The sequence below is a fragment of the Strongylocentrotus purpuratus genome, unplaced genomic scaffold, assembly GCF_000002235.5.
Source record: "Strongylocentrotus purpuratus isolate Spur 01 unplaced genomic scaffold, Spur_5.0 spur5_scaffold_7, whole genome shotgun sequence".
Classification (NCBI taxonomy): Eukaryota; Metazoa; Echinodermata; class Echinoidea; order Camarodonta; family Strongylocentrotidae; genus Strongylocentrotus; species Strongylocentrotus purpuratus.
In genome coordinates this window covers 24943581-24959566 of record NW_022145613.1, presented here as the reverse complement: position 1 = coordinate 24959566, position 15986 = coordinate 24943581, and the positions used below count along the sequence as shown (strand labels likewise).

The following is a 15986-nucleotide window of genomic DNA, read 5'->3' as shown; positions in this document are numbered from 1 at the left end:
AAGATTCCTGTTACAATGTTCACATAACCTACAATTTTGGTCACAATCATGGACGGGGAGGTGGGAGAGAGAGAGAGAGAGACAGGGATAGAGGGAGGAATGAATGTGGAGGGGTGGGTAGGTTGGAGAGAGAGAAAGAGAGAGAGAGAGAGATGGTGGTCGTCGCTTGGGCAATGTTAATCAATCTTTTTTCCCCTTCATTCTAATACAGGCACATTTTTCATTTACATTCTGTTTCATATCATTTTTTTATTTTCCACAGTACATTATGATATAACATAAAAATACAGAGGAAATTCGCAAAGAAAAAAAATTACAAAAGGGGGAAATAATAAGAAGAATAATATGTAGACGGGGAAAACAATAGCAAAAGTTGCTTGTCAGGGTTTTTCCCTAGAATAATCATAAAAAACATTGCAATATTACAATTAATGAGCTAGGAAAAGAATTGCATATTAAACAATTTACTCTTTTTGTTGGTTATAAAACTTTGGAGTGATACAGAGTTTTTAATGTAATCACTTCATCCATTCTGGAGGACTTGGTCTCGGTCCTTACACCTGTTCGGTCCTTGGAAAGTTTTAAAGAATACAAATATAATTTACATGTCATTTACTCTGAGGAATACATTTTCATGTATATCGCTTCTCAGAGAGCCAAACACTTAACATATCAAAATCAAACTAAAAAGACTCACTTAATGCCCATTGCATAATTCTATTAACATTCCTTGCATATCATAACAGTGTATCAATTTTTTCTTCTTCAATTGACTTCTTAAGGATGATTCGTTTTGTTTTATTTTATTTTATTTTATTCAAACATCTTTTTTAACAGGATGGCATTGATCAGCTCGCAGGCTGTTTTACATATTGGTCCTGCATAAAGAAGGAAAATTCAAATTCAAGAACTGACAATAAAAGTAGTTACAAACAAAATAGCAGATGTATACAAATGGTAAAAATAGAAACAACACAAATATGTAGCATTTAACACATGACTTCTGAATTTTCACATTGTCTATGGGTTCAATGGGTTTAATACAGGAACCATCCGGTTCCAGTTGGCTATGGGTTAATTGCAATTAATTTGAATTTTGAAGATGAATATAATCATACACCTCACAAATATCGTCATACGAGTAACACACATTCTAATCGAATTACTTGAAATGTATGTTTCAGATATGAAATTAAAAACAGATACGATATAGACGACGGGTATCAAACTTCGGAGGAGCGCCTGAGATCTGACGTCGGCATGTACTCGGAATCGGTACCGTCGAGATCATCCATTACGATGTCGGTCTGGAGGATGAGAGTTGGTTTGAGAGAGATAGACAGAGAAAGAGAGGGGGTTGGGGTGAATAGAGGTTAGAAAGAGGGTAGGAGGAGGAGGACAAGGAGGAGGATGAGAGAGAGAAAGAGAGAGAGAGAGAGAGAGGGGGGGGAGGGGAGATTGGGTGAGGAGGATGAGAGAGAGGAACATAGAAAGAAAGTCAGAGTGAGTGGGAAGGAGAGGGGTGAGAGAAAGAGAGAGGGGGAGCAGAGAGAGGGGGCAGGGGCAAAGAGAGTCAGAGGGAGGCAGGAGCAGGAGAGGAAAGAGGGGAGTAGAAGGAGGGGGAAGAGAGAGAGAGAGAGAGAGAGAGAGGGAGAGTAAGAGAGAAGTAGGGGTAGTAAAAGGAAAAGACAACCAGTGGATTACATAGAAATGAATTAAGTTCCTTACCTAAGTTCCATCATTATAAGTAACATGCTTTAATCATGGAAACTGTTCCAATCCCACTATAAAGAAAAACAACAAAACATGATTGTCACGACTGACTTGCCAATAAGACGATCCTTCTAACTTCCAATGGTAATTCTTTCTCGATTATCTCAAACATTTCCTCAGCTCAACAGTGTGTGAAGATTGAATTCACCTTGGCGCATGAGTGGAATCTTTGCACCTCGAATTGTTCGAAAGTGAAAAGGTGCATTTGGGTTAAATTGTTTATAAAACTTACACTTGCGGTCGCAAACATAGTCTCGAGTCGTACCAATATTTCGCTGAATGTCGGTCTTCCCCTAGGGTCGTCTATCCAGCATTCCAGCATCAAGTCGTATCTGCAAAATGAGTGAATGGTAAATATGGGCGTACGAGACGGGAAAGGGTGGGGAAGGCTAAAGCATGGGGACCATAGGCGACGGAAGTGGGGGGGGGGGGGGGGGGGGTGGGGGGGGGTGTGTGTGTGTGGGGGGGTAATAAAACAGTAATAAAAACCTGAATTAAATCACATATAATATTCCATTCAAAGAAAAGGAAAGTTAACAGGAATTAAATTTCCTAAACATTCCGCATGCCACCTATATTTATCAATGGAGGGGGGCTCTGCCCCCTGGACCCCACCAAGGGCCCTGAGGCGGGCCTCTGGATGCTCATCTGACCGTAACTTCATACCTAAACCCCCTGAGCTTCCTGAGGCTCTGCCCCCTAGACCCCACCAAGGGCGCTAAGGCGGGCCCCTGGATGCTCATCTGACCGTAGTTAAATATCTAAAAAAAAAAAAAATTCTGAGCTTCCGGGGGCTCTGCCCCCTGGACCACATCGATGGCCTTAAAGAGGGCCCCTGGAAGCTCATATAACCGTAATCAAATACCTAAAACCCCTGAGCTTCCGGGGGCTCTGCTCCTTGACCCCCTGCCAGGGCTCAGGCCCTTGACCCCACGCCAATTTACGCTCTACCTGATCGTTAATACTCCACTTTGAACAACGTTCAGCGGGGCCTGCATTTGCTCATTACGCCACTGCCCCTGGAAAGTGAGCTCCTGGAATGTTTACCCCCCCCCCCCAATCCCAAACTGCTTCCGGCGCGCCTGCTGGGGACTGCCCGCCGAGATCTTCGGCATGACCAATATTCGGGCATTCGTCACCTCGTATTCGGGCACCCGCCATCTCAAATGGGCTCCCTCTACCCCATATTCAGGCAGCGAGGCGGTCAATTGTATATTACAATCTAAAGGCCCGGTCACACAGCCCTCCGGCGGGCGTATCGCGGCCGAATCACGGCCAAAAATTTCTGCCCGTGAAGCAGACGCTGTTGGACGCTTTGAGGTCGCGATAAAGACGCGATACAGCCGTACTTTACCCGTCGTTACACGCGGTAAGAAATTCACACGCGGTTGGCCGCGCGAAAAAGTTTTGGGCTGCCCAAAAATTTAGACCGCGGGTAATCGCGGGCGGTACACGTGGTACACACGCGGTAAAGACGCGGTACAGACGCGGAACGAACGTGCTAGGACGTGCTACGGCCGCGGTTAAGACGTGGTTACACGCGGAATTGGACGCGAAATTTTAGCAGGTAATCGCGGGTGGAGCACGGTCATAGCACGTTTGTTCCGCGTCTGTACCGCGTTGTTATCACGTGCATTAGCGTGTGTACCGCGTGTAAGCGTGGTAGGCCGCGGTACCGCCGCGCTTCACCCGCGATAAGGACGCGGAACAGTCGCCGGCGTCTGTTCCGCGGGCATACCACGGGTAAACCGCGGGTAAGCCAATTTTGCACATTTTTCCACCACGGGCAACCGCGGGCAAAAAAAAATCGCGAAATTTTACCCGCGATACAGACGCGAAAGGCTGTGTGACCGGGCCTTAAGTAGGACAAATTACATTTCACTCAAAGAAGTTTTCAAATTTTACAAACTGTAAAGTTGAAAATCGGGCAAACGCCGTCTGTCCCCTACGAAATGATTTTGCATATGCTTATAATTGGGGGTTTAATGATCGTAATCATTAATTTCGTCACACTATATGCTCAAGGTAGCGGAGAAACAGTCATTCTGTAAATTATTATTCTGTTTCAAACAGAAAAACGGAGCGATGACCAAAGATAAAGTCAATTAAGGTCGTGGAGGTGACTAATTGTTTAGTGTACTTACAAAGACTGGCTACAGTGGTCAGGTTTAGGTAGTCGGTACCCCACCTCGACGGCCATCTTGACTTGCCCCGACTCCATACCCGTGTAAGGACGTGCTCCTGCGAGGAATATAACAAAACAGAGGGAGGTAGTGGATGGGTAATGATAATAATACAGAGAGAGAGAGAGAGAGAGAGAGAGACTGAGAGTGGGAGGGAGATAATGAGAGAGCGCCCATAAACCTCTGATTGCCTTATATGTGCCTAATTTTAACGACCTAACGAGTTCTTTTATCAAATTCATTATTCGACCTTGACCTCGTCTTATAAAGAGTTGAGATTGAATCAAATCAATCGCAACTTAATTGTACTCTTCGCAACTGAGTACTTAACAGATAGGAGGGGGGGGGGGGGGGGGGTAGGACACTTTTTTTTGGGGGGGGGGGGTCTCGAAATTTAAAAAATTGACATTTTGCTCCTTTGGGAGGGGGTAAGGTCACCTTTTTTAGGTCAGCCATGGGAATAATTTATTTTTTTAAAATTAATTTTAGGGGAGTTTATACACATAAAAATACCAAAAATACCCCCCCCCCCCCTGCGTACGCGCCTGCATATATAGGAGGAAGGCTACAAAATGAGGTACCCGATATCGGAACTGAAATAGATCCTGATGGAAACAGTAGAAACTAAGGACAGCTATTGAGTAATGAAGTGGGGAGTCGTTAGTTCAATAATACGAGGAACAATGTTCTGGGAATTTAGAGTGAATGTGGCAAAATATTGATAGCTATTGTTTTAAACTAAATCTTACCAAGCGTCAATATCTCCCACATGAGGACAGCAAATGACCAGACATCACTCTTGGTGGAGTACACGTCATGACGTAGAGATTCTGGTGCCATCCACCTCACGGGAACACGTCCCTGTATTACAGAGGAAAGACAGGATAAAGGAAATACAATAATTTTACAAAAGCGATTTTTGTTGTTGTTGTTGTTGTATACGCTGCACTTTTCCATAAAGGACTGGGATAACACTGAGAAAGAAACAAATTACAAAATGAGCCATTAGCTTAGTGGTTCTGAGGCCTTTGAACTAACGACCCCATACGGCAATCTTTATGATCCCTAACTTAAAACAGCTTTTCGACAAAATAGTTAGCCCCTAATTTGCTTCTTTACATAAGTTTAAATGAGGTTTAGTATCATAAGTGACCCATTAATCCCCCCCCCAAAAAAAAACAAAAAAAAAAACATAAAAGCTATTACATGAAAAACCCCATTATTTTACGACAAAAATGTCAATGTTCTGAGAAAATGTTGAAGTCTAGTTATTAATATACTAAACAGATGAGGGAATTTTGTATTAACGTGATTCCTAGATTTTTTTCTTCTAAAATGGTGAAGCGTGTTGATCAATGACGCAATTAGTACGTCTCTTTTACCCGTGACATCATAATGTATTCCTCGTCATCGTTTACACGCCTCGCCAAGCCGAAGTCGGCCACCTTACACTCGAGCCTTGGTCCCAGAAGAACGTTACGAGCTGCGAGGTCTCGATGAACAATCTGGGACATGGAGAAACATGGGATGTTGATGTTGGTTATCATGATAAATAATGTTTAATGGGTATAAAAGAAACATACTTCATCACGATCGCATAGATTTTCAAGAAATTATGTTTGGATTACGAAATCGTATGTCATAATAATTTTCGCACATTTAAAAAGGCGATGAACAAGGATTTTGAAACTTGCTTAGGTTGATTTTTCGAAAGTATTTTGGATTGAGTTATACGTCATTAGAAGGATGAACGTTAAAATCATCTTGGTCATGTGAGCAGGTCATTTAAAATTGTAGTTTTTAAACATGTCGCAAAAAAAACACCCCATGAGGTATCATCTATCGTAGAAAAATAACAGGAATGAACATTATACGGGGGTGCTTGTTGCACACGAAACGTCGTTTCGATGACTTAGGATGGCGTCAATGACTAGGCCGTGCCACAAGAAAGTCATGACCCCCCCCCCCCAAGAGAATAATAATTGAATAAAAAGGAATGCAAGATGAATAGTTTAAATATTGCTTAAATTACTGACGTATAGGCTAATTGCCTTCACAGTGTCATTTATAGCGCAAGTGATGGCGCAATTGAACGACGCATCGTGAGCAACAAGCATTACGTTCCCTGTACTTTATCGTTTACCACTATACTTACTACATGCACTGTATTTTTTAAAACAAATTGTTGGTTAAAGATACCTTCTTTTGAGCGATATGTTCCATAGCTTTGGCGATTTGAACACAAAAGCGAAGAAGTTGTTCCGATGACACATTGACGTTCTGCTGACGATTCTCCTTGGCCATTTGGGTCAGGCAATGACGCAGACTTTGATTGGGGCAGTATTCCATTATGATGTAGGTGGAGCCTGTAACCATGGATACAGAAAGACAGTTATATTGTCAGCCTATTAATGATATCAATATCAATCAAAGGTGTTCGGAGTTGATACAGCTTCCAATACCTCTACGATGTCTATTGGCTATACAATGAATCATAACACCAAGGCTTGCCAGTACACACGGTCGGCACATTTTCCAAACTTTGGGCGAGCATTTTTTAGCCAGAACGATGCCAACACAATGCCGAAAAAACGGACAATGACGTTCACACCCACAGGACATAAGCGTCTTGTTGGGGATCGAATTCATAACCTATGCATCGGGCCTGTGCATCTCTAGTCAAGACATATTTAAGGCGATCGACTAGGACACCCCGGCCCTACGTGTCACATTTTATGAAAACATTTTGTAAGGATTCGCCCTATGTAGTCCTTCTTACAATAACTGATTGTAGGGTCCATTGGTCCAACACGCCATTTGTTATTTTTTACCATAGTAATGTCTACAACATCAACTTTGATCCTCCCCTCTCATCCGATTAAACCCGAACCAAAAATAAAATGATGCTGACCATATCCCTAGAAGCCTTAACTTTAAAAACTACCCATAAAATAAGCATGGACGATCTTTAACCTGATTTAAAAACAAACAAACAAACAGACCAAAAAAAAAAACACAATTACAAAGTCTTATTTTACCAAAGATGACACGACTCGCCAAACCCTACTAGGTAGTGGCCCAAAGGCACAAAGGACCGTAGAATTACACACTTCAGGGCAGGGAAGGTACCATTCTAGGAAATGTCTAATTTGTTTTTCCATATTTCGCGGAGTGACGACCCTTTCAAATGGTAGATTTACAAGTTTAACATGCTTGATCCATGTAGAATGTTACAAGTGTAAATATATACTATTTTTCAAATGCCGTTGCACCTGGAGTCTTTTAAGTGTTGATTTGATATTTGACTTTTTCGATTGAATGGTTACGAATTTACAATAGGCAGTTACTTGATACGTTTTGAAGTAAGATTGGTTTATGTAACCACAAAAACGAAAATGGACTTTCTTTTTAAAAGCAGATACTAACCATCTTCGGCTATGCTGTATCCTAGTAGCCTGATAATGTTTGGATGACACGGTATATCTCTCATTGTCTGCAGTTCATTCGAGAAGTTATCCCTGTCAAGTTCTGTGGCTGAATCTTCAAAGAAAAGAAAAAAAATTATAACTTTGCAAAGGGCACAATATGTTGAAATATGGCATTTCTACATTAATAAATGTGGACAATAATCATTACGCGTTTGGATTATAGTTAAATAAAATATGACTTCAGAAAAGACCTACTTTAATGTCTTCTTATACTACTTTAAAAGTGGATATTTTGTGTAGAGTGTAGTAAACAAAGTAACAAACAAACAAGGAAAACAAAACAAACAACAAAACAAACAAACATCGCAGTCAAACAAACCTCGTAGCATTTTGACCGCGACTATAGTTGTGTCCTGACCTTCCATGATTCCAACCGCTTCGACGCGGTAAACTCGACCGAACGAACCGCCATCGATGAGATTTTTAGTCAAGTGGAGTCCGCGAAGACGGTCCACTGGGAATTTATATTCATCCACGCATGATGGGTTTGGATCTGTTTTCGGTGGCTCGACAGGTGGACCAACTACAGTTAGTTCATAACGCTAAAAATGATTTAGAAAAAAGAAACATGGATGATAGAAACCAAGAGAGGGAAAGAATACGAATGTTAAGTGGGAAAGGGATAGAAAGAAAAGAGCAAATCGAGAGTCGACGAAGAAGGAAGAGAAAAATATAAGAAAGATAATTCTCATAACAAAATCTAACTTGATAACAAAAATTAAGAGAAAACAATTGGGCAGAGAGAGGTGAAATGTAAAGAGATAGATACACAGATAGACAGAAGGATAGAGACAAAGACGAAGAGAGAGTGAGAGAGGATCTGTTTTGGGAGCTAAATTGTGTGCGATAAGAGCTAATAAATTATGGCGGCTCGGGTAATGTTTAAACATTTTGAACGGCTACTTGTCAATTAAAACAGCACATATCTTTACATGGAATTGTTATTAGATAAAATACTAATACAATTAATTGCCGCGCTACAATCAAATTAGCTAAAAATACATTGCTTATAAAAGAGGGCACTTGAAACTCACATTTTCAGTTGCCGGTGGTACGGTAACAAATGACTGTATAGGCATAAGACGCTCTCTCCTTTCTTGCCGTTTTCGGCGGCACGTCCTACAACAAGTTATCACGATGACCAGATTGATTATGATGAGGAGACCGATAACGGCGCCGGCAATCATTACGACTTCCATCGTCGTCAAACCCCCATAAGTCGCGTTGTATTCTGGAGGGGTGGCTGTCTCCGTTGTTGAAGGCATTGTCGTCATTGCCGTCATCTCGTCATCATCGTCGACATCGTCAATGACACCAACATCCCCATCAGCGTCGTCATCACCATCATTGCCGCCATCACCATCATCGTCGTCATCATGTGAAATTTCTGATAATGTATTTTAAGAAAAAAAATGATAATGATAATAATAATGGTAATATAGGCTTCAACTTATTAAATAAAGTTGGGTTCTTATCACTTTTACTACGAAAGTTGCAGAGATTTGAAATAAATGTTCTTGTATAACTATATCCCTGTTTGGAATTATTACCTCAGTTCATTTTTGTATGTACTGTTCTAGATCGAAAAAGTAAGTGTACCATTAATGGTCAACTAAATAATTCAATTAACAACAAAAAAAGGCTTCAATTACAAACTTCATTCAAGTTTTGTCTAGTGCACTGGCAGGTTTTTAAGGGGCACAACCGACCCCTGACCCCCTTGAAGTGGCATACATTAAGTATACAACCCCAAGAATGTACCCCTTTTTCTGTTGCTGATTGTTGTATACATTTTTGCTTGTCAGGGGGCTATGTGATATAAAGGCGAGCAAAAGTCTGGAGACTCACTTTTGGGGGTTGTTAAAGAAGTGTGGAATAAAAAGGCACCCAACGAATGTGATGAGGCGCGATAGCTCAGTTGGTAGAGCAGTGGCCTCGTAATCCAGTAACCCGGGTTCGAAACCAAGTCGATGCGCTAGTGCCCTTTGGTAAGGCATTAATCCTCATTACCAGGTCCCTTGGAGAAGACCTACAGCCGTCGGCCGTCTGGTTGCTTACTTAAAAGCATTTATGCTTTCTTAGCAGGCAGGTAAAATAACCACCACCACCACCATATTTCCCCTCCGGAATATCATGCCCCGCCCCCTCTTTTACAATCCCGGATCCGCCCCTATTACCTTCACAAGTCGGGAGATCCCCGGTCAATTGGCCCTCGGTATTGCATGATAACTGATGCATGCCCATGAGTGTAAAGCCCGCCTGGCAGTCAAAGTCACATGTGGTAGCGTATTCGATGTTTGACCCGGCGTTACATGTCGCACTGGTACTCTTAAGATGAGATGGTAGGGATGGTATATCGCAGCGAGCAACTGCCATTGTATGCACGACAGAGAATAAGATAAGTGAAATAATATTGTAGCCGACATAAATGAACGCCATCTCTGGGAACGCTCTTCAGGCTATTTTTTACTAAACCAAATTATATAATTATGATTCCTACTTTGTAGTTATCTTCTGGAATAGAATAAGTAACTGAAAATAAACCACTGCAATGTTTTCAGTACATTTGATAGGGCCTATCATTACTTAGCAATGAAGTTATGTGAAAGAGAACGAGAACAAGGTATCCAGAAGTAGAGAAATAAGTAATATAACTTTGAGCATGCAATAGTTTATAAACGTTATTAATTGATTAATCATTCATTTCATCACGGTAAAACCCAAGTCAGCCAAGACAGTTATTTTTCAGTAAATCCGTCATGATAGGTTAGAGGTCTTTCTGCTACTGCTTCTAGAACTACTTATTGAGGTAATTATTTGCTACATCAACTATTATCATATGAGTCGACAAGATATTGTTGACATCTATTAAAATTGGAACGAAATAGAGAAGTTTAGCATGGCCCCTTGCACAAAGATGACACGCACAATCGTGAAGCGTTCCTACTTTTTCCCACTTTAGGAAATGGTCACTTTCTTTCTTGTAGAATGTTGGTACCCTGGTATTTAATAAATTGTATACTTCCTTATTTGTCATTTATGAAATTATATTGTTAATATTACTGTATTTCAGTGGAGCCTCTCCTTGACGAGTCCAATCCCGGTTTTCTAACATGATATATAACCTTGATGCATGTCAGGGTGAGCTTTTACATGTACAAATGTAACTGACTAGAGTGAGGCATTTGTGTTGTGCTGTTTTGTGTTGTATTGTCCTGTGTTGTACCGTGTTCTGTATACATCCATTTTCTTTGTTGATATGTTATTATTTTTGTATGCGATGTCGTTACGTTTTATTTTCAATAAAAAAAAAACTATAATCATATGAATCTCATTTCTTACCTTGGCATCTAGGAAGAGAAAGCGAAACACCGTCTGAACCACACGTCATAGAAGATTCTCCTATCAGCCTGTACCCCTCCTGACATCCAAAGGTACATGTTTGCCCCTCTATGACGGCATCCATGTCCAAACAATTACCCTCTATGGATACTAGGAACTCAGAGGAGGTAGGGATAGCACATGCAACTATAGGGAGGGTCATAATATTAGTTACAAGGGGACTAAAATTGAATTATAATCCCTTGCGACTCTAAATGAACCGCATGATACAGAGGCAAACATACCCGGTATTTACATTTCATGATATTTTATGCTTCACTGCGTTTCTTACGGGGTAGTCAGATAGTTATACCAAGGGATTCGAGATGATGTAATTATTTCCAGCTTAAAAACTCTCTATATAGATGTTAAAATGATTGACATGTACATGTAATTAACCAAGACCGAAATAAGGTACTTCTTGGAAAGGTTCTGTGTTGCCAATTGCAATCTCTCTATTCATTGATGTACATGTATATTGTTTTGTGCCGATCGGCAAACGTGGCAAACAAGAAACTTGCACAGTGACACTTGTGCCAATGGAAAGGTTCATTTATGTTTTAAACCGAAAAGAATAAAACAAATAACTCCTTGATTAAACTTGACTCGTCTTTATGTCGTATACTACAAATTACTAACCATGGCAAGTAGGCAGAGACGAGAGATTTCGATCGGCGCCACACCTTGCTGTAGGGTCACCCACTAATTTGTATCCCTCCTTACACTCGAATCGACATGTACCGTCTTGCAGTATAAGAGCGTGTGGGTAGCAGCTCGTATCATCGGTTGGCATACCTGCCTCGACCAGATGGGCGGGGTAGTCAGGAACTTCGCAAAGAACTGGTACGAAAAACCCAAACAATCCATCGCAGAAAACAACAGAATTTAAAAAATAATTTGTCAAAGTCCACAGGAGTGGATAGAAGCTTGGCTACTCTTCAAGGTTGGTAGAAGTACATTAACCCCAGACCATACCCACAAGGTTCATATTTAATAAATGAATTTACATTAGTGGGCAACGAATATTGATTTAAATGTGATATGTAGAGTATTATGAGAAATTGTACCCCCAAAAAAGTAAAATACATCTATGACATCGAACTTATGATGTAATAGCAAAAATATGATGAGATAGAGAGGGAGAGAGAGAGAGAGAGCGGGAGAGAGAACGACTTTTTTGCACTTACCAGATTCACAATTCACACCGGTAGATATGTTTTGTGGACAATCACATTCGCCATGCAAGTTACATACTCCTCCATTGAAACACGAACGATAGCAAGGACCTTTAATAAAGAATATTAAGAATATTATTCTTTATGAGCATCACAATATTAGTCCCACCAGTATAATGATAAGTACAGTAGTAAATTTAGATGAAATGTGCCGGGAAACTTGTCCCAAATATACTTCTTTTCCAACATACTATTGATATACATTTACGTGTGTTAAGTTTAACATGCGTTTCAAAAGGAGGTCGGTGATCTCGTACTTCATACTTATGACGGTTGCTTTATAACGATGCCAAGACGTCTGCAAACGAAACAAATCTGTTTGCTTAGTACCTTTTAACACGCCTTTGCCTGAAATAAGCTATGTAATTTTTAACCTCTCGAGAGGACTATTAAATACACATCAACAAAGTACTATGATGTCAATCAGAATGCGAAATTGCATTTCAACCATACCCGTTTGCAGGCGCGTACACAGGGGGGGGGGGTTAAACCCCCCCCCCTTTGGTATTTTTTTTTGTGTAAACCCCCCTAAATTTCCTTAAACCCCCCCCCCCTTTTTTTATTTATTTATTTATTTATTTATTTTTTTTATTAAAAAAAAAATTAAAAAAAAAAAAAAATTCCTATGACATGACCTCAAAAAGATGACCTTACCCCCCCCCAACGGAGCAAAATGTCAAATTTTCAAATTTCGATACCAAAAAAAAAAAAAAAAAGTGTCCTCTTACCCTACCCCCCCCCCCCCCCCCCCCCCCCCCCCCCCCCCCCCCCCCCCCCCCCCCGCTTATTCTGCGGTCGGCTGAGTCGTTGCGATTTTTTAGGACAAAAAAAAAAAAAAAGTGACCTCTTACCCCCCCGCTTATTCAGCGGCTGGCTGAGTCGTTGCGAAATTTTGTATAGTTTGTATAGTTGGCAATAAAGATCCATTCCCAAACAGTCATGCAAAAAGAAGCATTAACAAAGACACACAAATGAAATTCAAATGAATAAATAAACAAACAAACAAACAAAATAAACACTTACATGTATAATCTCTGATAAGATCACCGCATCTTCCCACCGGACATTGTCTGTTAATGCAGTCATTCCCATCTGTAATGGTCGAACATAGGAGAAATAGAGAGGCACTCGATTTTTCGAAGGTTCATAATCCCGAAGGCTCGTAATTCCGAAACACGATACAGGGTTCTATGCCGTTTATGCAATTATGAACTTTAATTTTTTAACAAAATTAAATTTTCGGAATGATGAACCGTGTTTCAGTTTCAGAAACATGAACCCCTGGAATTATGAACTTACGGAGAAAGAATCCTGATGAATTCCAAATCCTCGGAATCATGAATTTTTAGACAACAAATAAATACATGTAACTGGAAAATAGATACCAAATTTAGATTTATGTAAATTTTGGGTTAATTGCATTTTGCGCTCTTCATCGGGAAAATATGATAAAAATGATATGCGATAGAGGTCGGTGAGTCAATAAACAAGATTAAACTTCTACAATCCTCGACAACAATATATTTCATACAATCAAGTATTCAGTAGCAAGTCTTCTTTGCTACCGATATACAATTAACAGGTATGAACGATTAAAAGTTAAAATCCTGAACTGATTTTCAAATCTTATATGAAACAAAAGAAAAACACAACAAACACAAAAGAAAAATAATATAACAAACAGACAAAAATACATTGCCTGTAGAGTGACCAAAAAAGGGATAATGTATCAACAAAGATTACTTTACCAGCACTTATGGTGAGCTTATATCTTTGTGAAGAGGGGGTTACACTCGTCTTCACTATAAGCCAGGCTGCCGAACCATTGACAGTAAACACATTAGGGGGAGGCGATGACCCTCCACCCCCAATGGTCCAAAGAGGGTCATTGCTGATGAAATCGACCTCATATCCGTATCCGAAGTATACTACATCTGTTGGGTCATGAATGTCGAATACGGTGAAGGTAATGTTGATTGTCTCAGCTCCATGGATCCGAATTAACAGGTAGCACCTCAGACGAGTTGCCAGTGTGTCGGGGTAATCGTCGCTTAAAATCTCTCCAGTGTAGTCGTAGAAGTTCCCACTCTCGCAAGGTTCTTTGAATAAGAGATACATTATTTTTTTAATCAACCATTCACATCGAGGAAAATACAAAAGAGATGTCAACACAAGACAATGCCACGAACAAGGTACCATAAAGTATACAAACAAATAATTGTCTGTAGTGGTTATACCCTTCTCATGTGCACACAATCTTACATCTAGTCATTGCCTATCTTGATGTTGACGAAAATCCAATATTCAAAGCCGATGAAGAAAAGCTGTAACAATAATATTAATAACAAAAAAAAAATTAAACTAATAACTTAGAAATGTCATTTTGTAAATAATTGTCACAAGCATTTCATGAAAAGTGGTGAACTAAAAGTTATTTAAACTGTACGGGTAACAGTGTAAGTTACATTATTTCCACCAAAGATGACTGGAAGTGCAATCAGATAGAGATAGATTGAATTTGATGAATAATAAAAGAGTCTCCAAAAGAAAATCCATATTTGCAACTTCTGCTTTCTCAATGATAAATACAATAGTGCTATTGAGACCACTGTGACGTAGATTTGTAAAGAACAAAGCAATGTCAATATTTGGACACTTGATCGTAGAGAGAGAGAGAGAGAGAGAAAATGAGAAGAAAAGTGCGAAGGTCATTTCTTCCAATTGTATTGCAGAGGTAATAAAAACATATTTTTCGTGATTTTTCGATCCCTCGTAATAAATCGTAATACGACAGTGTTCCTGGTTGGGGACTCCTGACAAACCATTGCGAAACTATAAGATAAGTGCGTCATGGAACATTTGGAATAATTCAACATCTTTATCACTTCATGCCGACATTAAATTAATTTACGTCTACAACGTAAATTTATGCTGGATAATATAAGCATACATAAAATCAAAAGGTATTAAGGAGGTATACGTGTATTCAAGTTAAAAGGGTTATTGTTTACCATAATTTAACAATTCCATGTCGCAGTTTTGTCCATGCCATGCCTCTGTACACAAGCACGTGTAGTAGCCATACGGTCCATCAACACATGTCGCTCCATTACGGCACGGGTTGCTCTCACATTCTGCAAGAATGAAGAAAAGTCAAAACAAAGAAGAAGAAAGAAAAAAGTTACGAAGAAATATAACTGTAACGCCCCAGTCAACCCCAACTAAGCTTTCTTTTCGGCTGAAAATCTGCAAAACCCAAATTAATTAAGTATCCTGATCCTGATTTTAGATGATTATGAGCAATTAGGTGCTCAGCCAAAATCATTTCTTTAAAAGGTAAGGATTATAGAAAATGTGCAAATGAGATGTTAAAAATAATTTAAATAACTTTGATACTGAAGACAATGTCGGCGGCTTTATTGTCATAGCCTCTTCCCCATTCCTCTCCAAAACAAAAATCATTCCTCTTACCTGTTTCCATTATGACGTTAAAAACTTTTCGAATGAGCTGAATGGTTGTATTCATTGCAAGTATGACTGTTATTAAAGATGTTGAAAACTTAATCCATGACTCTTCAATCTACAGTTAGTAGTTTTTAGATAAGAACACAAAATTGTGCTTGTCCATAGATCATTATGCAAATAGGTGTTTACCAAAACTATTGGTTCTAACTTCAGGCTAAATCGTCTATTGTAAAACATTTTGGATAGATTTATATACACGATGAAATACGGAAATGAAATTGCCCTTGATCGTGTTAATCACTTACCGTTCGAGGCTTCTGTATTTAACAAAAAGATGCATATCAGATATATCACGAATACAACGTCTCGCATCTTAAAATCCATTTATAATCCAATATTTATAATTATAAATAGAAGGTTATAGAATCCGTTCCTTTTTCACTTCAAGCAGACCTTCGATC

General features: G+C 39.8%; 1 protein-coding gene and 1 non-coding gene across 2 annotated transcripts; one reads left to right on the top strand and one right to left on the bottom strand.

The window, feature by feature from the left end:
* Positions 1-282: 282 nt before the first annotated feature.
* LOC105436490 (tyrosine kinase receptor Cad96Ca-like) lies at positions 283-10910 on the bottom strand. Its single transcript, XM_030974490.1, has 11 exons — positions 10787-10910; positions 9622-9813; positions 8479-8831; positions 7764-7986; positions 7383-7496; positions 6156-6322; positions 5339-5461; positions 4706-4817; positions 3918-4014; positions 2006-2105; positions 283-1307 (listed from the first exon to the last, which is right to left on the bottom strand). Exons 1-11 carry the CDS (start codon positions 10908-10910, stop codon positions 1224-1226), a joined length of 1689 nt encoding a protein of 562 aa, XP_030830350.1. The 3' UTR covers positions 283-1223.
* LOC115920087 lies at positions 10288-10396 on the top strand. Its single transcript, XR_004062175.1, has one exon. It is a non-coding gene; the product is annotated as a U6 spliceosomal RNA (small nuclear RNA).
* Positions 10911-15986: the final 5076 nt, after the last annotated feature.